The following is a 22,700-nucleotide window of genomic DNA, read 5'->3' as shown; positions in this document are numbered from 1 at the left end:
CTTCGTGTTATTGCGAGCGTGCGCGAACGCACACACCCATGCACATTTACACACACGCCAATATACACCCGCCGCGGTGGCTCAGTGGCTAAGGCATTTTGCTGCTGACCCCAAGGACGCGAGCTCGATCCCGGCCGCCTTGGCAGCTTTACTGATGGAAGCGAAATGGGAAAACGCCCGTGTGTCGAGATTTCGGCACACGTTAAAGATCCCGCAGATGATCGAAATTCATCCGGAACCCTCCACCACAGCGCGCCTCATAGCCCAGGTGTAGCTTCGGCGCATTAAACCACACAATCAATCAATCAATCAATCAATCAATCAATCAATCAATCAATCAATCAATCAATCAATCAATCAATCAATCAATCAATCAATCAATCAATCAATCAATCAATCAATCAATCAATCAATCAATCAATCAATCAATCAATCAATCAATCAATCAATCAATAAAATACCGCAACACATACATTCATACACACAAACACACATACATACTGTTACGTTCGACCAGCCGCGGTGGCTCAGTGGCTAAGGCGTTGCGCTGCTGAGCACGAGGTCACGGGTTCGATTCCCAGCTGTGGCGGCAGCTTTTCTGATGGAGGCGAAAAGCATAAACGCCCGTGTGTACGAGATTTTGGCGCACGTTACAGATCCCCAGGTGGTCAAAGTTAATCCGGAGCCCTCCACTACGGCGCGCCTCATCGCCTGCGTCGCGTCGGCGCGTTAAAGCCTACAATCAATCAATACTGTTATTACATTCGAGAAGGCTTCCCCGAACCGGGATCCGTCGCCTCCGTCAGTGTAGTGGTAGCATGTTGGTGGAGCGGCCAGCAAAGGCTCCTGCCTTGATGACGACGGCAAGAAACCGAAGGCAAAATTTAACCGGTACACTGCATGGAAGAGATGAACAGCGACGATACAGGAACGTCAACCTTCCGGGCAAGCTAACAGCATGGCTCGAACAGAGCGACAGCGGGATCCGATGCTGCAAATCTAATGCGTTCTGTGCTTGGAGGAACCGCGTATTTATCCCCGAAGAGCTAACCGCCAAACAGCTTTCCTAGTACTTTTGCACGCGGCACGAAAATAGTACAGACATACACAAACGCTCTTTTCCGGGTTCGTGAGAGCCGTAAGTAGCGGCGCTCGTTGAGTCTGAGTGGGGGAGATGGAGATCTCGACTGCGGAGTCCGCTTCGTAGGTGCAAGTCTCAACACGAAGAACAGGTGGTTTGGTATTTTTCAGCCGCTGAGGATGAGGATGAACGTGGCTGCCGTTCTCCTCATGTCCGAGGAAGGCAGGCTTTCTTACACAGCACCGGAGCTCTACACAAAACTTGCAGCACGCGCGAACAGGGTAGCGGCGCTCTGAATCGTAACAATACATACATACATACATACATACATACATACATACATACATACATACATACATACATACATACATACATACATACATACATACATACATACATACATATGTAACCTAAAAGCGTGAGGGTTTCGGCTAGTTATACATAGATACTTATACATAGAAAAGTATAAATAGATACTTTACGCAATCGCGGACTTCATTAATTGTCGAAAATGGCGTAGTTTTGACAAGATGTACGACAACTAGCTGCCACTATAAACATTTTTAGTGTGGGTGAATGATTGGGCGGCAAACTCGCTGACTGGAAAAAAAATTGAGTTGCATTTTGTTGGTGTCGGCCACCGTATACTACGGGCAGCTTATTTTCAGCTTACTGGATCCTACTCGTATTTCTCTAATCAAATGTAGTGACATGCATTTTGCCTGTAATATAAGCTTGAAAGATCGAAGAACATTTCCCTTCATTTTCTATGGTCTTGTCTACGGGTGTTTTCTTTCGTATCCATTTGAAAATCTGTTTTTTTTTCGCTTCCAAGAATCGTTTGCTAGATGAGCGCATCGTGGGCTTGGGTACTGTCCTATACGGGGAGCACGGAGAGAAACAGCAGTGAGGCCGGCTGGGCATGCTTGTCAGTAGGATAGATGCGAAATGCGAAACTATGCGTGCGCACGTTCCGCGCATGCGCAACCGGAGCCACGAAATACGAAACTATGCGTAGGCATATTTCACGCATGCGCAATTCGAGTTGGGAGGAATTGTACTTGATGAGATAACCGCTGATGCTTCAGAGTTGCCAGAGCTGCGGATATTATTTCCGGACAACGCCGTTCACAGCCGCTGGCAATAACCTTCGTTCAATTCTTGAACACCGTTCCAGGTACCACTAGAGTTCGTCACTGGCCTGGGACTCCTCACGGCGAAAGACGTCACTGTCGGCATCAGACCAAGACCATACGACTAACTGGCCCGATGTGTTTTTTCGCAAACATGTCACCGCCTTGTGAATAGTCATTTCAACGTTTTGTTAATAGTCATAACTTATTATTACATTTGATACTAAAGCTCGCGTTACCATGTGATTAGTACATTGTACATACACGTGGCATTTTCCTTTTTTGATAGTGTCGGTTGCGAACTGAATAAAAGGCGTCATAATTTCTTTGCCGTGTTTCTGGCGTTATGATGAACGCACAAAATGCATGCCTCCATTTGCCCAAAAAAAAGCAGCCTGGGCGATATGACCGCATGTGGCTTGTGCAGAGAAAGGCATGATTAGTAGTTTCGGCGAAATATTGAAACACATTGGGGAGTAGTCACATCAGTCTCAGTTATTAAAAGACGGGAACGAGTGCTAGCAGCGAGGGAGAATGAGGGATGCGGACGTCAAGAAGACGGGCTCGAATCAGGCCGGTAGCAAGATAAACTTAAAATAAAGTACCCTTTCAAGCCTTCTTAAATAAAACGGCTCATTGAGTTCTGGGATTCCAGTTGGTACAATCATCAACTATATGTGTGATACTATAACGTTAATCTCGCTAAGCAAGTATTGCAAAATAGCTTATTTCGCAAACAGAATGAAAACAGTGATGACTGTGTCAAGCGATATCACGAGTAAACAACCCACAAGTCCACGCTGTGGCGTATCGCCGTATTTACACGGAAAAGAAGGACTGGACATAAGGTAATTTGGAGTCACACTTACCCTAACTGACCTCGGAATTCGAAGTTTGATGTATGTTTTAATCGCGAAAAGTGTGAGCTGTACTCAGTAGTTACCTGTGTAACGCCCATCAGCCATTCTGGTATAACGGGCAACAAGGTCTCCGATGCAGCACCAAGTTGGTGAACGTGTATAAGACAACAAAATGCGCCAAGTATGACGTTCTATTAGGCTCAATCCAAACTGTATGGCTCGCTGAATGGCAGACCCACAACCTCAACTACACCGCCGGAATCCCGTTTTATAACGAGGATAGCAAAGCAGCTGCATTTGACCTAGGATGGAATCTCCAGCTACCGGCTTGGCAGAATCCTCCGAGAAGGTATGCGCCCCTCCATGTGATGGACCCTAAGTGCGATTTCCGGCATCTGCGGGGTCTGGAAAACGCACTCAAGGCGTGCTACACCGGCTGCAAGTTAAGGTTGCATACACCCGAAGCTTCTTGTTTAGCTGGGCTGGGTAGAGTCGCCATTGTGTCCAGTGTGCTCTACTACTGACAACATTCGGCACATTTTAAGCGTAAGGGTAGAGCTGTGTGTTAAAGATATAAGAAAGGGAGAAGACGAATGAAAGATAGGGCTAAGTCAGGCTAGCACGTCCATCAGCAGAACGTCAGTCCGAGCTGCAGCCAGTGCATGTGGCCGGTCGCCTCCAGGTAATGGAGCAGTGGGTTGAAGGCGTCCCGTTGGGTGACAGCAGGCCCTATCTGGAATAGGTGGTTTTCAATGCCGGTGCAGGGAAGGCCTAAACGCTGGAGCGCTCCGTGACGACGATGATGGTGATGCTTAGCGGCTTCCCCTTTGTAATGGGGTGGCGTTGAACAGCGGCCTTAGCCGTAACGCCACTGTGCAATCCCCTCGCCAAAAAATACGAATAATAATAATAATAAAAAAATAAGCCATGCCTGCGGCGCCGCGTGTCAGGGACCTCTGAGTAGTCATAGACACGTTACCAGTAAAAGGTAACAGTGTTGCAGTTACAGTTACCTCACTGAAAAAAAGTAACTCTGCTACAGTCACCGTTACAAAGTTTCCAGAAGTAACTTGTTACAGTTGTGAGGGTGGCGTGGCGCAGACAACGACAGAAGCAGGGAGTGCCGAGAGAGGGCGCTACGTGATAGCACCATCATCATCATCGGGACTGGGAGAAGAGAGGAAGGAGTATAGTGTGAGGGGTTAGGGTTGAGTGTTGGGAATAAAGGAGTCGGTCGGCGTGGATGTTCGGAACGGTGTGTGCGTGATTTAGGCTTAGTGCGTGACACAGTTACAGTTACTGCAAAAAAGTAACGTCGTTACTTTCCCGTTGCTGTATCAAACTAAGTTATAGATAAAAAACCAACGATAGAGTTTACAGTTAAACCTGGGTGTAACGAACGTCTATGCAACGAATTCCTGGATTTAACGAAGTTTTTTAATCCCTCATTGCCACTCCCATTGAAGCTCATGTGTTTGCGACCTCTATGTAACAAGACGTTCTGGCGGGTACCCTTTATGTAACGAAGTCAACCAGCTGATCACTCATTGTTATTTGCACGGTTACTTAAAAATCAGCAGGAAGAATTAAATAATTTAGCGAATACTAGCACTACTGCAAGGTTCCAGCAGCAAGAAAAACGTCTTGAAGAGTGTAAAAGCAAAATTCGGCATGATGATGATGAACGGAGCGCCTGTCACCATGTAGCTGACACCACACCAGGTAGCAAGAGTGACTGCACTTCACGTTTTTTTTTTTTCGCCTGTACCGCAAACTACCACGCGTTTCCACGCGTGAGTGCGGATTCGGTTCGGAACTTGGGTTTTGAGCTTCTGTACCGATTCGTGCCGGCGTGTAGTCGCGCATGTCCACTGCTATCTGCGGTATAGATTCGTCGGTGATGAATTCTGCTGGCAGAAAACGAAAAGTTGCGTCTTTTCAAGACAAGCACGCAATTTTAAACGACGTCTCCGACGGCAAGAAAGGAGAATGTCGACGCTTGGTAAAGTACCCCAGCTAACACCCTGTCGTCAATTTTGAGTGCGTTAAAGAGCATCAAGTTCGCAAAAAGGCGCCTTTTCAGCCCACGTTTGGTTCCCGAAAGGCGTTAAGGCACCGAAAAGTTTCAAATTTCAAAAGAAATGCTTAAGTTTGTTATACAGGGGTAAGTGAGCTTGCTTCTTTGGAACACCTTGTAGGTCTAAGCTTGCGCGAAAGAAGGATCGAGGCACTATTCACGAAGTTTTTCACTCTGAAATAAATCCTTGAAGGGTCAGTTCTTCACTGATGTCTAAAATTTTGGCTTCGCTTCTGCTTCATTCCCACGAGCCTTAACTTGAATGTAACGGAAACCTGCATGTAGACGAAAATTTGCGAACTTTTGTCAATTTCGTCAGATACAGGTTTAACTGTACTTATTAGAAATGTACGAAGGCATGCGGGTACTGAACATTTCACGTGGTAACAGCACAGAGGAAGGGAACCTAAAAGGAGGCTCACTCAACATCAATGCCACCAATCGTTGCGTACGCCTCATTTTATTGCATCAACTTCTCGGTTGATCCACCCTTGGTGTCACCGTTCTCTTTGGGTCCCTGCGGTGGTCTTTCTTTACAAGGGTAGCCGCCTGCTTCATCCTGGGTGGAGGTATAATTGCCAGTTTCTTTTTTCTGTTCCCGCTCGAGTCAAAACGAAGGAAAAGTTTAAATATACCGCCTCAAAGGCCGACCTTCGGCCTCGGTCTTATTCAGGGAAGAAAAAAAAAAAAATAGACCTCTTAGCGACCTCGCGTCCTAAAATGCAAGAGGAGCAAAAAGAACGCGTACAAAAAGGGTGAAATGGTAACCGCATGGGGCAATTTTTCTGAGCGACGCAACGAGTGATTCGGCAGGGATCCCCAAATGAGAGCGATCGCGCGAGTGACGACTAAACGCGATCCCAATATCGCCGCACAGCACCCAATACCAGTATTGAAGTACACAAGGCCGCAAGGTTTTTTTATGACCGCATTTGTCAAAAAAAAAAAACAAAAAAGAGAGGGCCGTACGTTGCTAGGATGCACTGTGCCAGCCACCCCTCGCTCCTTTCCCTCATTCCCGGAAGATGTGCCCCTTACGGCTCTCCTATTGGCTAGCCGCTGAGGCCACTTCCGGAAGGTGAGCGCGTTTTTCTGGCGACCGGCCAGAACCAAGGAAAGCGATGGGCGATTTCGTCCGCGGCGAAAAGCAGTTTGTCGCTGGTAGCGTCGCTCCCCAAATCGCTTGCAAAATCGCTCCATGTGGTTAGTGTTTAAGAAAGACCCAAGGGTACGTTAGCTTATCTTTGGTGGCATGATCTGCGCAAAGTGCAAAGTCCAGGTCACTTTTGTTCTTTTTTTAGTTTGAGAAACAGAGAAAAAAAAGTCAATCATGAACTCTACTACAAGAGTGCTCTCGTTTTCTGACCTGCTCTCTCCCACTATGCTGATGGAGCCCATAAGTTTCAATTTTGTTGACTTGAAGACTTTCTAAGTGCAGTACATAAGTTTGTTATTTTTTTTAACAGCGCCGCGGTTACGGAACTTCACTTTTTTTTTTGTTTTCACTGAACCTGAAAGATGAATGAGCGGCTTTTTTGTTGTCAACAATTTAAAATTTGCGGCACACGATTGCCGGGCTCAGGCACAGCCCGGGCCGGCTCGGGCCGGCTAAGTCCGAAAAATGTTTTGTTCAAGCCCGAGCCCGGCCAAGGCCCGAGAAAGTGCGGGCTACGTGGCCCGAGCCTGTCCCGCGGGCCAAGCCGGGTTCGGGCTTTCGGGCCGGCCCAGGCCCGTGCAGTGCACTAATAAGAAAGTCCAACAAAGTGGAAAGCGCGAAGCATACGTCGGCTTTTAACGAGTGTTACTGTCGAATATTTTTTTATAAAAAGGAAGCAACTGTTACTGTGCCAAAAAGTAACAGTGTTACAGTCACAAGTTCCTCTAAATGAAAAGTAACTAGTTACAGTTACCAGTCAATGAAAAAAGTAAACCGGTAACTAGTTACTGCCCAAGACTGCCTCTGAGGCAGAGAAGGTGCTCCGGAGTCTCTTATTGCGGACAGTCCGTACATATGGAGGAGGAGGAGGAGGAAGAGGAGGAGGAAGAGGAGGAGGGAGGAACGCTTTGTTTAAAAACTGGGTCCAGGGGAGACGGGTGGGAAGGATGCGATGTTCTCCGCGACCTGGGCAGCCCAGTTGGTTAGTGCCAACTGCACTTCCGGGTCGGAGCTCTCCAGGGCCTGCTCCCAGTGTAGGGGGGAAGGAGAAGGGGGGATGGGGTCGTGGGGACACTCGCAAAGGGAATGGTAGCGGGTATCCGGTTCGAGACATTGAGGGCAAAGAGACGGAGGGTAGAGATTGGGGTCGATGCGGTGAAGGATAGTTCGGCACGGGGTTGTGCGGGTTTGAAGTAGCCGCCAGTGGCGAGCGGCCTCGCGGGTGAGGGAAGGGCGTGGGGGAGGATATATTCTGCGGAGGGGGCTAAGTGCTGGGTAATGTCCTGCTACAAGACTAGAGCGTCCCGGAAGCTGGGGGTGCCGTGGGTAGAACCAAAAGAAGGGCCGTCCTGGCGCCCGTGCCGGTGCGGGCGCTCTGCCACGTTGCATAGGTCGAGCTGCACGTCAGACGAGTGAGCTGTGGTGACGCTGAACCGCAAGATTGCCTGTATGGCTGCGACGATTCTTTCAGTGTATCCTAAGACGGTCCCACGGATCACCTGTCACGTCCAAGTCACTGCATAACTGAAGGCAGCAATTTATGTTCCGGCATCGGGTATCCAGAGTTAAAGTAGTTGGCACGCTTTCACCAATGCGAGACATGAAAGCAGGCATTTTTCCTGCGACTCATAAAGAAACTTAGTATTTCCCGTTTCACTTTGATATTAATGGTGCGCGCAAAAGGTGTACTCACCTTTCTTGGTTCCTCATTTTGAGTTATTGTTGTTCGAATATCATCAGCTGTCTGGATGAGAACCAAACTGACAACCACTTCATTACAGCGTTAGTTGTAATAGGGAAGATGTCAGCTGTCCATGCACAGGCACGCGGCAACACAAGCGTTATCACGGTTTGCCCTTAAAGGAGGCTCCACGGTAAGCATACGCATGTTGCGGGGAAGGTAGCAGAGCCGAAATACCCGCGAGGCAAATGATTACAACGGATGATTGCAACGAGAAGTTACAATCTATGAAAATTAATGCTGGAGGATGGATGTTAAAAAGAGCAAGACGGGACAACGCGGAATAATCAACGTAAGTTAGCGAAGTCGTCTGTCAATTTATCAGAATTAGGAAAAAAAAGTTCTCGTTGAATCAACAAAGGAGGAAAAGGAAAGCCGGAAATGAGGAACACCAACAATGGCATAGGGTCGATATTTTTTATTCGTAAAACAGATATTATTTTGTGAAATGTTTGAAATAAAGTGGAGAAAAACGTGCTCCCTTGGAGGGATCTGAACCCACAATCTTCGGAATACCGGCCCAAGGCCATACCAACCAGGCTACCGGCGAGATTGTGCGCCCCTCCACATTCGTTCCCCTCCAATTGCATTCACATAAATGCCACAGGACGGGGAGTGGGGGTATTCCGGTAGTTTTCCCACCCTGTTAGCATCTTTTCCTCACTTTATTTGTTTGAAACATTCAGTAAGTCTGTTTAAACACGAAAAAGTGAAATATCTTCCTTATACCGTTTTCACTGCTGGCTTTCCTTCGTGTGTTCCCTCAAAGAGCCCGTCATCTTTAATTCTGTTTCGTTACACGCATAGCGAGGGCCTCAGTTCTGGAAGTCTTGGGGTAATACTAGCTTAAGAGGGTTCCCGGTTGGTTAAACGCTCCCGACACATCGCAGATGGTCGAGTCACGTCCCGGTGGTTAAAAAAAAAAGGTCCCTGTTAAATGCTAAAGGCCAACTGCACTCGAATTTCACCTCGACCAAATTTACTTTTAACGTGTAGCACGCGCCAGCAAATCATCTGGGACACGGGTGGTAGCCCGTCCCTTCGCGTAATGGTACCTGATGCTTCTCTATAGGCCATGAACTCTGCCTGTGGATCCGCCACTGGAAGGCTTTTTGCGGTTAGGTCCGAGAGCAGTCACGGGTAGGACCATCCGCTTTCCCATCACCACTGACAAGGTCCCCGAAGATCGGCACGCATTTTCCGTCTGGATACAAAGAAATCTGCGATGGCGTTCGCAAAAGGGACAACGCTCGGTGTGCAATTATGTTCAGTGCAGCTGTAGTGTTGAAAAATGCGACCTGCATGATCGCCAGGTGGGTGACCGTGCCACCGACCAGCATTGAGAAGTGAATCCGGGGCATGAAAAGATGATTTTAATTCTTTGTTCATAAAATTTTCCAATTCCTTGGCGTACCATGTTTGTTTAAATGACCACGATGCAGCGTGACACTGTGATGTGAATTGATCTGACCGAATTGGCTTATCTAGTGCCACAATCATGCCTTACCGTTGCTCAGATGCCCGGGGAAAGCACAAACGGAATTTGGCTAGTTTATTTATCTGCGCCAAGCAATTCGTCTTGTTTTTTTTTCTACGACTGCCACCTTGGCATCGCTAGGCTGATTCCTTCGGTGTGTACACGGGCACAAAGATACAGTCATTATGTCAGAACGGAGCTATCATATAGGGTACTTTCATGCCACGCTAGACGGCAGTGATCTGCCGTTGCCGCCGTTCTAAAGGGCACAGCCGTGTCGACGCAGTTTCTGCGTCTGAGCTTCCTACAACTCCGCGTTTTTTAAAGACGATAATCTCTCTTCGGCTACTTGAACGCGAAAACTTTGGTCTGTCTGTGTGAAAAGAATTTTTTTATTTTCCTCCTGGAGCATACACAAATACAAAACACTTGTCGTTCCAGGCTCTACCACGTACACAACAGACATGGTCTATGTGTTACGTTTGAGAACATCATGCCTTGGTGGTAACAGAAAGGGATAAAACTTTTCACAGAATGAAGTAGGAACTGTCTCTCTGCCTGGAACTTGATTCAGCCACCCTGTCAAAGTAAAACAGCAGCTGCGCAATCGGTTTATATACCTACAGCCAAATCTAAACGTCTAAGTCCGGTGGCAATGTTCATACTTGTCCACATTGTTAAACAAGAACAGTACATTACGCAAAAATGAGGCAGAAAATCAATATGCAGGTAATATTTGCAGTGTTGCTTTATAACTAATTCACGAATTCTTGATTTTTGCGATAGGAAATAAAATACTGCATAAAAAATTCACTTCGTCGCCTGCTGTCGCCCGCGCCACTATAGCTTTAGCGGCGTTTTAAGAAAATAAACGGAAGCAGTTACGAAAGGTTCCACTAGAAAGGTTCCGCTTGGAACGTACGTGGAGTAGGGCAACGTGGTTCTATAAGCCATAAAGTGTCTTACACTATAAACTAGACAGGAATCTGGCGCTAGCGTCTATGCGGCTCGCATCAAGGCCGTTTGTGTCGTTATGGACCGCCATTACATTATGCGGTCGCCTTAGTTTCATCATTGGCTTGGATTGAAACGTTCTAGTGACAGCAAATTTAAACAAAGTGTCACAAAAACGAGAAGAATGGTGTGCAATTATGTAAGTGGAAAATAAAATAGGCTGTTTTAAAACTAAGGCAAAAGGAAGTAAAACGTATTTTTGCCGGGACGGTTGTGCCTACTATTCTGCAGTCGAAGCTGGCAGTTAACAACAATATTATTATTTTGTGGGAAACTGATTAGAGACTCTTATTTTATTAATTTTACCATTAGTTCAAACAATAAGTTGTTTGAAAAACTTGGGAATGTTTCTGAGCGTGCCTGTGAAAGCGTCGCCTTCATGCTGAACCGGTGCACCGATTATCAGCTACAGTTTAACAAAACTTGCTGCTGAGCGAGTTGGTTCATACTTAAAGAAAAAAGCAAACGTGGCGTTAAGCAATCGTAGGCGAATACAAGATATGGACGGCCGGAGGCGCCCGTTCCTGTCGTATCTTGTCTGCGTCGAAGTTCGTTTTGTTTCTTTTTTTCGTCAGCTACAAATTTCGCGGCGGCATAATACCGGCTCAGTCATACGTCCTTCGACTGCGGCATGACCAACCTCAGGAACGATCACGCACTGCCTGCTGTTTCTCCGAACACGGCTACCACAGAACAAGGAGGGTTTCGGCCTCCTCGTAGCTCGTAGACGTGTTTTAACTTTTTCGTTACCACGCCTATTCAAATCGATCACCGGTGATCGATGATTTCTATTGCCTATTTCAACATGTTGTAGTTGTTTCTCGTACACCTAATGCGGCCAGTGGTTAGTCTAGGCACTGCCCTTTTATAATCAGTTGAAATTTTCCCGCTCCGGCGACATTGAGATTTTTGACGGTGTTTTTTGCGAGCTGAGATGCGTGTGTTTTTGAGGAAGGGGGCGTGGCTGCTGCACGTGAGAAAAAAGGATGCAGATCGTGGTTAGGCTGCATTACCATAATATTTTTTTTGTCAAAAGGCTCCTGGCAAGTCAAATACCAAATAATGCGGTCAGCTTTGTAATCCGACAGCGTTGTGAGGTGATAATTACTTGAAAATGGCTCCAGCTATTCACTAATGATCTTTGGTTCGGGCAAAGGGCAGCTTTATTCTCCCAAAGCTTATTTCTGATGGTCCCCCGCATGTCTAGCAAGTGTGCCTGCCATTTTCAACCAGTTTTCAGCAGTTTCGGTTTCGTTTTTGCATTGCGAAATTCATATTTGGCGCTACTACGCAGTTACCCAACTACAAGCTCATTTGCTATGGCGCCTCCGTTGCCGCTACTGCTCCTCAAAACAAGCATTCCGCTCGCGCTTCCACTTTATCTACGCCTTGCTTCTGCGATAAGAGCTTCCGCTGAAAGTCAAACGATAACACCAAGTCGTCGGGTATCAGTTCAGACGAGGAGAACGCTCAGCTGTTCACCGGCCAGTTTCGGTTTCACACGAGGGTATTTCCGGAGGTCTAGTGTCGCTTCTTAGTAGTACTTTCTATTCCGACAAAGTCTCCAACAGCCTTGTATTTGTTTCTTTCCAAAATTGTTAGTTGGCGGTAGGAACTTGCTGAACTTGCTTCACAGCCCGACGGCGGCTTGGTGAAAGCTTGCTGAGCATGATTCTAGCGCATCGTACCTTATTCCTGCAAGCAGGGCTACCATAGTGAGTTAGAACATGATAATAAACCGCAAATGAAAGTTCTGACTGATAAGTGATCATCAGAACGTCAACGAGCATCCACCAAAGAGTTTGGTTCTCAACTCCAAGCGGATTTTTTCACATCGCTTGCTTGCCTTCAATATTGTGCCGGTCATAATCATTGACAAGGTGTTTTTACATCACACGGAGGCTGATTGAGGCCTTTAATAATGCCTAACCACCAGATTTCTTCTAGCGAACCGTCCAAAATAGCAAAATTTGAAATAGTGGTTGGGCTTCACCACATGGCATGGGCACCACGCGGGCTAACATTTTCTTTGATATCTGACAAATTGTACTGCGCAAATCAATTTTTTTTCTAGGACGGGTTTTTTAGATGTCTACCTACAAAATGTATATTCTGAATTTTTTCTACTCCTAGTCGTTTATTATACACAACTTACTTTTTTCTTATTTTCTTCCACGCGTGGACAAAAATTTCGAATTCGATAATTTTTTTCGCAATCGTTATTTAGGAAAACATTATTAAAACTGGTGTCGTTGGAAAGCGTGTGGAATAATCTGCATTTTATGTCACTGCAATGTGTGCCTAACCAATATGTATAGCACAAAAAAAATATTTTGTTAGACCTCTCCAAATTGGTCAATTTCCCGCGGTAACGAAAGTAAAGAAAGCAAATCTTAAAAACCGCTTAAGAATCCAATTGTCATGCCAAGCCCAAGTCAAAAGCAGTGATATTACCCCCCCCCCCCCTCCCCCACGACGACATGGATTCCCAGGCGCAGTTCCTCTCCGGTATACTTAGTAAGAAATTGTATGCTATAAACGTTGTAGTATAGGGTGCCTCGAATCACGCGCGTCTCCCCCGTAAGGCAGAGCTGGCATCGAGGCACCCGGCCTGAAGCAGTGGACCGCGGTAAATTTAAATTTACTGGAGCAAACATCTAGCGTATTTACCTTGGGATGAGCGCGATGGGAGAGCAACAGCATGAGAAGTGAGCGGGAAAGCGAAGGGAGGCATGTATTGACAAAAGTTGACGGAAGACTATTGTCTTTCGTCGACATTTTCAACGAAAGCAGCAGATACGCGGCCACTTTTTTTCGGCCGAAATGTCCTAACGTGTTCTCCTGTCACATGCACGACAAAACTTTTTGTAATGTACGGACGCACAACGGCAAACTATAGATAGACAAAACACCACATAAGCACCCACTACTAGGAAGCGGTGTCGCAGTTCAAGCTGCGGAAACAGGGCAGCTGTCGCAGTAGCAGTCTCAGCGCTTGTGCTTCGAAGGATGAGCGCGTTTTGAGAGAGAAGTTTTAGATGCGAAGCATCTCATGCTCGGGGCTGTGTCCCTCCCTCCCTCGTTGTCATTGTCCGCCGTCCGCACTCTACTGCGCATGCGCGTCTCTTCAGCCCCTTCAGCGTTTGGGCGGACGTCAGCGCAGTCCACTATAAAAAGAAATAGTTAGGCGGCGCCCGGTTTCGATCCCGCGACTCTCTGGCCGCAACGGGAGGTACGTGGCGCTCTTCCCACTGCGCTACACACCGAGACGGGAGCATGAGCTACGAACGCGCCTTATGTCCTTCACTCATTCAAACTACGTCAAGAAGCTACTGATACAACGAAGGCACGCGAAGCTGAACGTCAACTGAAACGACGAACTGAAAACTAATGGGAACTTCAGTCGACCCCATGGCTGCTTCGCATGCTACTCAGGGTTCCCCCACGGGAAGATGGTGTAATGTTTTGTTGACCCGGTCATTTTTGTTTTCGCTATGACGGAGACAACACTCGGCGCATCCTTATCGTTGTCTCTCAGCGTGCAAACAGTGTGCGCCGGACCTTTATCACTTACTCAGTCACAAAACATACGTGGCGCAGTTAGTTACCGTGGGCATTTTATTCTGGCAAAACGGCAACCGGACACATATAACACTCTGCATGCAATGAACTTCCGCATTTGGCGATCGTATTCAGTCATAGATTATGGATATGGAGGCCCACAGCGATAAACAAAAAAAGTGATGGGAGGCTTATTGGTGGATCTTTAAGAAAGCGTGGATCTTTGAGAATAATTGGTGGATCTTTAAGAATAATCCCTCTTCCTCGCGAACATAAGGGTGTGCCCGATGCGCACTGTCGCTGCTTTCGTTGTCTAAGGGTACCAGCATTTCGTCACCATCATTCCCATGCCGTCCTGTTTTGCCGCCAATACGGTCCTGCACTCGTGCCACAACGGGTGCATAACGTGCACTCGTTGTGCACAATGTTATGTGCCCAATGTTGTGCAACACGTTACAACGCGTGCAAGCGGTTACGGTAAGCGTCGAGAAGACAGACGATGGGCGCGTCGCCAGAGGTAGTGGAGAGAGCGCAGAGTCACCGTAGCCAATGCCGTAGCCGGTTCGGGGCTCGGCTTGGCGTCGGAAGCGTGGAAAGTGAGGCTAATTGATAACGAGCATAATAAGACATACATACTAGCGAAACAGTAACAAGAACGAAAGAAGAACACTGGACGACGTCTTCCCGTCGCCATGCTCCCTCGGTCGTTTCCTGTTCTTCGGTTGCTTCGTCTCCACGAATCGACGGGGCGGCCCGAATTCTTGCTCATATGCCCGTATTATTGTTCCCGTAACAATTAAGCAGCACAGAGATGGGTTGGGAACAAGACGCGTGCATGGCTCGGGCGGACAAAAAGATACCCGAGGCGAAAGCGGCAGAGAAGTTCAAGTGTTTTATTCAGGTCGCAGACGCCTAAGAACCTGTTGGCTCGCTGCCACCTGAAACTACATATCTCACAACTAAAGAGCTCTCTTTCCGAGCTCACACCCGTCGCGCTGATTAGAAAGTGCTTGACTTCGGTTGTGAGAGGGTGTAAGCGGCGCTCGATAATCCGATGGCTGTGAGACGGACTTTCATTGTGACTTCGTTTTCCCTCATAGTCGATTGACAATCGCTACGAGTGAACAACGCCAGTGCTTGCGGGTTGCGTTCAACTTCATCGACGTGGTTTTCAGTTTCCGAGCCCCACTGTTCGGTGTAAAGCCTTTTGTGAGCACCGGCTCGACCGATCGCTTTGTCGTCAACACATCGAATATGGAATCTTTTGGAGTTCCGGATTGGCTGATATTAATAATCACTGCTGCCATCCTGCTCTATGCGTGAGTTCATGCTTGATTTTTACATACTTGCTTTATTACGTGCTGCTTTGTTGATTCTGAAAGCCCGCTCGCGAGAACTGGAGAAGTCGAAGAGCGTCTTTGACAATGTTTTGAAATGCTGGTGACCCTGTCCAACGAATCTGACATTCATATTAGAACAGTTAAACCTGGATATAACGGAGTTGACAAGCAGTCGCAATTTTTCGTTATATGCAGGTTTTCGTTACATGCTGGTTTTGAGTTAAGGCTCGCGTGAATGATGCAGAAATGAAACCAAAACGCTAGACATTAGTGACGGTAAACTCACCCTTCAATAATTTATTCCGCAGGGAAAACTACATTATTTGCGCCTGCTGTGTTCCCACGAGCTCAGTCACTACACGGCACTACAAGAAAGCAATGTAACTTACCCCCGTATTCACAAACATAACTTAAGTATCGCCAGAGTCCTTCAATGCTTTTCTATGGTATCTGCTTTTTTGCTCGTATCTGCTTTCTCGGATTTTCTCGGCGACTCTGGCACTTTTGTCTTTTGACACTTTTCGGTGCTTTAGCCCGTTTCAAGGACCAAACTTATGCTGAAAGGGCGCCTTTTCGTGAACTTGATGCGCCTTTTTCGCAGTCAAAATTGATTAGACGGTACCAGCTAGTACACTGTACCGGGCGGCTACGTTCTTTTTCTCTCCGGCGGAGGCGGCATTTAAAATTGCGAGCTTGTCTTGGAAAGACAAAGCTTTTCGTTTTCCGGCTGCCGAATTCACCACTGACGAACGACACCGCAGATAGCACCGACACCATACTCGCACGTGGAAACGCACGGTAGTTTGCGGTTCGGACGAAACTTGCTGAATTAGCGCATTTCTCCGCCCGATTTTCATGAAAAGTAAAAAAAGTAATGGCTCTTCAGCGCAGAAAGTTCCTTACATCAAAGTTAGCCGTCGCAGCGCCTTCGTTAGATAGAGGTCGAAAACAAATGGGCTTAATGAAAAAATTGTGCTTAAATGTAAAAAGGTGTAAATAAATGTACCAGGGTATAAGGAACACACATATTTAAACTATACTTTAAGATCAAGAATGAAAATAAAGGAACACAAATTTTATTTATATAAATCTGGGATTTGAGGTCAAAATGCCCAAGAATGCGCGGTGGCTGAATGGCCAAGACGTTCCAGCACTGAGGCCGTTTGGATGATGTCGGCGCAAAAACAAGGACAGCAATGTGCCTTTTCGGCGCACATAAAAGATTCCCAAATGCTCTAAAGTAATTTGTGTCCCGTTACTACGGAGTTTTTCATAGTTCAGATATATCTGGGGCGCATAAAAACTCCTTGAATTTTACTTTTGTTTGCTTCTGTAGATAAAAACACAACTGCATCTTCACACCGCCCTCGCAAATGTGATTCGCAGCGGGTGCCTGTTTCAGAGTGGTTCGAATATTCTAGTTTCATTCACACTAATGTCCTCGCGGTGCAGGATACGCCAGACTATTTTTCACCGTAATTATATCTGTGAAGCTCTGGGTTGAGTTTTGGTCGAGTTTGCAAGGCTTTACCAGCTGGGCACTGGTTTTTTTAAAACACAGAATGAACTGCAAAAAAACCTGGTTTCAGCAAAACATTTGTACGTGCGTCACGAAGTCTGCACGTTCCCCCTTTTATTCGTCCATCTAGGCGCAGGGGCGTAGACAAGAAGCATAGCAGACCTGTTGTGTTTCTATCCTGCGCATGGATCTCGCGAATCACTTTCAGGTCCCTAGGTTGTATACTCGTTATCAACAGCGTTTCTCTGCGTTCTGGTTGATTCCTTTCAAAGAGTCATTAACCCCGAATTTTCACGAAGCTGTTGTAGTTATCGTGTGTTAGTAGTCCCATTAAAGCTGAAACATGTTCCAGCGACTGGTTTAGGGAACCAGAAATTTGGGGCCTTTTATTTTCAGTCGGTTTGGGGGGTTGCTTTTGGTTTTGGTGGGTTTGGAGGGTCGCTCTCCTGTCGTCGTCTTCGTCGTCGTGATCGTCGTCTCATGTTTGTCACGGTACTAAAACACCGAGAAACTCGTTTACGCCTCGCGCTAGAACGTAACGCGTACTAAAAAACACCGGGTCACTGGTTTACGCTTAGAGTTGGAGCGCTTCGTAACGCGTACTAAAAAACACCGGAACACTCGTTTACGCCTCGCGCTAGAGAGCTTCGTGCTTCAAAGGCAAGATACTTCTACTGCAGAGCTGTATACCTCTACACCCCAACGGTTTTATCTCCGTTGGCAATAACGCCAAGGCACCAATAATGCACTTATACACTGCACGCTTCGCCCCTCCCCAGGTTCCACGTTAGTGGAGCTGGCCCGGGATTTTTATCTCGGTATTTTATCTCGGAGATGACAATGCGGCGCACGCATGCGGAGATTACGGCGCAATGTTTACTTGAGGCCGCACTGAGCAGTCTTCAAACATTCAGATAACTGAACATTTATCTTGTACCGGAGCGTCTCAAAGCCCTGCCTTATCTCCACCGGACAGCAGAGGCGAGCGCGTCCCCTTTGGAGATTGACAGATGGCTAAACCTGAAGTTCTTGAATGTAAACCGGGGGGTGTTACCACTGCCCTATACATAGACCACGCGGCCCCTTTTCGATGCAAATTTACTCTTTACATTATACACGAGATGAGTACATGTGGCTTCTCATCGCGCTTGTCCTCTGGCGGCGCTTCTTGGTCTGATGTCACAGGTACGCAGCTAGAAACAGGAACTACTGGAAGAAGCAGAACGTCCCCCACGAGCCATTTTTCTTGCTCTTTGGTCCCATCATGCGGCGGTTAACAAAGGTGAGCAGCGACAAGTTTAGCCCCCTGGGTTGGAGGGTGTCGAGAAATGTGCATAGCTATCACTGAGCGTATAGTTTGCCAAGCGTGGGCCGTAAGCTCACCGGAACTTGCAAAAATTTAGCTGCTTTCGGCTGAGTCCCTGACGGCGAGCAGCGGGCATCGTGGGTATTTTTGTTGCTTGGGGAATAGATGAAACATGCAGGGAAAATTTTTGCATTGCTCTCTCAACAGAGCGAGAAGCAGACGAGCAGGGAACGGAAGTGGAGACAGCGCGCGGTGAGCCTTCGGAACGCTGGCCCCGTTGCCGTGGAAATAAGTAGAAGCGGAGAACGCCAGCTACAGCTGCCTTCACCGTTAACCATTAACCTTATTTTCAAATGAAAGTTACAATAAGAAAATTTATCTATACATCATGGTCCATGGCATAAGTTTAACAGGTTTGGATAGTACTGTCAAAAAAATTGTGTATTCTTTCATCATTAACGAGAATGGAAACAGGGATGTCAACGAAGGACTATCATATAACCATGAAGGGCAATCATTACCTTTTAAGAGCAGTTTCGAAGAATTCAAACGAGGTTGATACGTCCAGTGTCCTCAAAATGTATGCTATGCGGGATAAAAATGTGATTGATTATTTAGAGCTGCCAAAGCTGAGTTTACAGGGAAAGTCAACCACACTCGATCAGAACGGCACATGAAATTTCGTTTTTTTTTTCTAGCCGGATCACTTGGAGGACCAAAAGCACTACAAGAAGCTCGGCAGGGTGTTTGGGTGAGCTGATTCAGAACAAGCCACTTACGATAGATGGACATTTTCGGCATATCATTGACTCATTATTCTTATCTGGCGATTACTTTCAGTGTCTACGAGGGTGGAAAACCAACGCTTATGGTTGGAGAACCGGATCTGGTAAAGCGTATTCTCGTAAAAGACTTCGCAGCCCTCCCAGATAGGCTGGTACGTAACATATGCCCCGGTAAATTTCTGCTATATATTGTTACGGGGAAGGTATTGTATTCACCAAAGGTATTTACAAGGGGAAAGCCAGAGCAGAGTGTCCAGATTCACGCACGAACCAAGTCGAGAGCGATCGTCGTCGACTTCCTCTTCTAGCTGCTCAGCTCTCATCAGACAGACACTGACGCATACCCGTCGGCTCAGTACATAGCCGAACATCCCCGTCACATAGCCCCCCGGCCGGGAAAGCACCGAGTCGGTGCTGACTAAGGTGTTGCGTCCAAGCTGGGAGAATTGTAGGGCTTTAGCCGCAGTACATGCACGATGTCGGTCTTCGGCGTGGAAGACGATGTGGACGCGGCAACAGGACTGATCTCATACGTCACATCGGTGACCTGCCGGAGGACCTTGTAAGGGCCATGATATGGCGAAAGAAGCTTTTCAGAGAGGCCCACGCGGCGAGAAGGCGACCATAACAATACGAGCGTTCCAGGAGGATAATAGACGTTACGGTGCTTAAGGTCATAACGTGTTTTCTGCGACACCTGCGAGGCCGAAAGGCGGGCGCGGGCGACCTCACGGGCTAGAGTTGCTCAAGAAATAGCTTCGAATGCATATTCGGTCGGTGGAGTGATCGAAGAGGGCATCAAGGTGTCAAGCGGCAAAGTGGGCTCACGTCCATAGAGGAGATAAAAGGGTGAAAAACCAGCCGTATCGTGGCGCGAGGAGTTATACGCGAAAGTCACATACGGCAACGTCAAGTCCCAATCTTTGTGATGCGCGGAGACATACATAGACAGCATGTCCGTAAGGGTGCGGTTAAAACGTTCCGTAAGTCCATTGGTTTGGGGATGGTAAGAAGTGGTGAGCTTGTGTGTCGTGGAACTCAAACGAAGGAGATCAGCGACCACTTTGGATAAAAAGTATCGTCCCCGGTCGGTGAGAAGTTGACGTGGAGCGCCGTGGTGTAAAATGACGTCGTGAAGGAGGAAGTCGGCGACATCAGTCGCACAACTTGTAGGTAGCGCCCTGGTAATAGCAAAACGGGTAGCATAGTCCGTTGCCACGGCAATCCACTTGTTCCCGGAGGTTGAGAAAGGGAAGGGACCAAGGAGGTCCATTCCTACACGGTAGAACGGTTCGCTCGGCACGTCGAGGGACTGTAAGGGACCAGCCGGGGCCGTTGTTAACCTTTTCCGTCGTTGGCAGGCATCACAAGCACTGACGTAGCGTCGAACCGACCTATATAGGCCAGGCCAGAAAAAGCGCCGCCTGACGCGGTCATAGGTGCGTGTCAGACCTAGATGGCCTGCAGTAGGTGCATCGTGCAGTTGATGGAGCACGGACCTTCGAAGGTGTTGCGGAACAACCAGGAGCAAAGCAGGGCCGTCAGGGCGAAAGTTGCGGCGGTAAAGCACCCCATCTTGTACTAGGTATGCCTGCAGCGAAGGATCGTGTGCCGATGAGCGCAGATTGTCTATGATCGCTCGTAAGCTGTTGTCACGACGCTGTTCATCCTCAATATGAATCAAATCAGAAATAGCCAGGACACAGGCGTCGGAGTCCTGGGCAGAGGAACCAGGTGGATCGATGGGATGCCGGGACAAGCAGTCCGCATCTTGATGTGTACGACCAGATTTGTATGATACAGTAAAGCAGTATTCTTGTAAGGTCAAAGCCCAACGCCCCAAGCGGCCCGTGGGGTCCTTTAAGGAGGAGAGCCAGCAAAGGGCGTGGTGGTCGGTGACAACTGTGAACTGCCTCCCGTAGAGGTAGGGACGGAATTTTCCTACGGCCCATACAAGAGCAAGACATTCGCGCTCCGTGATAAGTTCCGCTCTGACGACGAGAGAAGACGGCTGGCGTAAGCAATGACTCGGTCGCCGTTTGCTTGTCGTTGCGCTAAAACAGCGCCAATGCCGTGTCCACTCGCATCTGTACGGACTTCAGTGGGTGCCGACGGGTCGAAATGTCCCAGAATGGGAGAAGCAGTGAGTACATTTGTAAGCGTTTGGAAGGCTTCCGTTTGTTCTGGGCCCCACGAGAAGGTAGCGTTCTTACGCAGGAGATCAGTGAGTGGCTGGGCGATAGTCGCAAAATTTCTAATGAAGCGGCGAAAGTATGAACACAAGCCTACAAAGCTTCGGACGTCTTTGGGCGAGCGAGGTTGAGGGAACTCTCTGACAGCCCGAACCTTTTCAGGGTCGGGGCGGACTCCAGTGGCGTCAACTAGATGGCCGAGTACTGTGATCTCGCGTCGCCCGAAGCGGCACTTCTTGGAATTCAGCTGTAGTCCTGCTCGTCGGAAAACGTCAAGGATCGCTGCAAGTCGTTCCAGATGGCTTTCAAACGTGGGCGAGAAAACAATGACGTCATCAAGGTAGCAGAGACATGTAGACCATTTAAAGCCATGGAGCAGGGAGTCCATCATCCTCTCGAACGTGGCTGGCGCGTTACATAAGCCGAAGGGCATTACTTTGAATTGATAAAGACCATCCGGCGTCACGAAAGCTGTTTTTTCGCGATCGAGCTCATCAACGGCAATCTGCCAATATCCAGTTCGGAGATCAATGGAAGAAAAGTACTTGGCCCCGTGGAGGCAATCCAACGCGTCGTCAATGCGGGGAAGTGGGTACACGTCTTTAGTAGTAACCTTGTTGAGGTGACGATAGTCGACGCAAAAGCGCCATGTACCATCCTTCTTCTTGACCAAGATAACGGGGGATGCCCATGGACTAGTGGAAGGCTCAATAATGTCTTTGCGAAGCATCTTGTCTACTTCCGCTTGAATGGTTTGGCGTTCCATCATGGACACCCGGTAAGGCCGTCTGCGTACGGGATTGGCATCCCCTGTGTGGATGCGATGCTGAACAGCAGTGGCCTGCCCCAGAGGGCGATCGTCAAGGTCAAAAATGTCTCTAAACGAAGACAATAGATCACGAAGTTGCCTTGCGTGTACAGTTGGCAGATCAGAGGCTATCATGGGTTCGAGATCGAGCGGCAGAGGTGAAGTGGGCTTGGCCTCGCGCTGGCAGTCTAGGCCAGTGACATCGGCTAATGCATTCACCTCGCACTGTGAAATGGTACATAGTGTAGCTAGCGACATTCCCTTTGGGATAACCTGCGGTGTATAGCCAAAATTAGTGAACGGCAGTCGGCCGCGACCATCCAAAACCGTTACGACAGCGTGCGGCGTCATCACATTACGCGCGAAGAGTACGTCAGCAAGAGGCGAAGCGAGGTAATCACCATCAGGGACAAGGGGGGACAGTTGCAAGGACACGAGTGTAGTGGCTAGGGGTGGTAAGCGAACGTCGGCAGAGGAACAGAAGTGCTGCCTGCGGACATCGTCGTGGCCGTGATAAGGAGGAAGCTCTAAGTGAAGCACTCCAGCTGAACAATCGATGAGTGCTGAATGGTCCGCGAGAAAATCGAGGTCAAGAATAACGTCGTGAGTGCATTGGTCTAGCACAGTAAACAATACGACGGTTTGTCGGC

At 48.0% G+C, this 22,700-nt stretch overlaps 2 protein-coding genes across 2 annotated transcripts in view; both read left to right on the top strand.

Annotated features, from left to right (window-relative positions):
• Nucleotides 1–22,700, top strand: part of LOC144179907 (uncharacterized) — a 518,871-nt gene that overhangs the window by 14,231 nt on the left and 481,940 nt on the right. The window lies entirely within an intron of this gene.
• Nucleotides 15,099–22,700, top strand: part of LOC144179211 (cytochrome P450 3A15-like) — a 53,653-nt gene continuing 46,051 nt past the window's right edge. The window contains exons 1-4 of the mRNA XM_077707475.1: nt 15,099–15,419; nt 18,145–18,241; nt 18,964–19,016; nt 19,106–19,202. Of these exons, the coding sequence (XP_077563601.1) occupies nt 15,355–15,419; nt 18,145–18,241; nt 18,964–19,016; nt 19,106–19,202 (312 nt within the window). The 5' untranslated portion in view covers nt 15,099–15,354. The remainder of the gene's footprint in view (nt 15,420–18,144; nt 18,242–18,963; nt 19,017–19,105; nt 19,203–22,700) is intronic.

The sequence above is a fragment of the Haemaphysalis longicornis genome, unplaced genomic scaffold, assembly GCF_048455015.1.
Source record: "Haemaphysalis longicornis isolate Haplotype H1 unplaced genomic scaffold, Haemaphysalis longicornis Haplotype H1 scaffold_4, whole genome shotgun sequence".
In the NCBI taxonomy this organism is placed as follows: Eukaryota; Metazoa; Arthropoda; class Arachnida; order Ixodida; family Ixodidae; genus Haemaphysalis; species Haemaphysalis longicornis.
The sequence above is the reverse complement of the archived record's forward strand: the minus strand, read 5'-3'. Positions and strand labels throughout refer to the sequence as shown.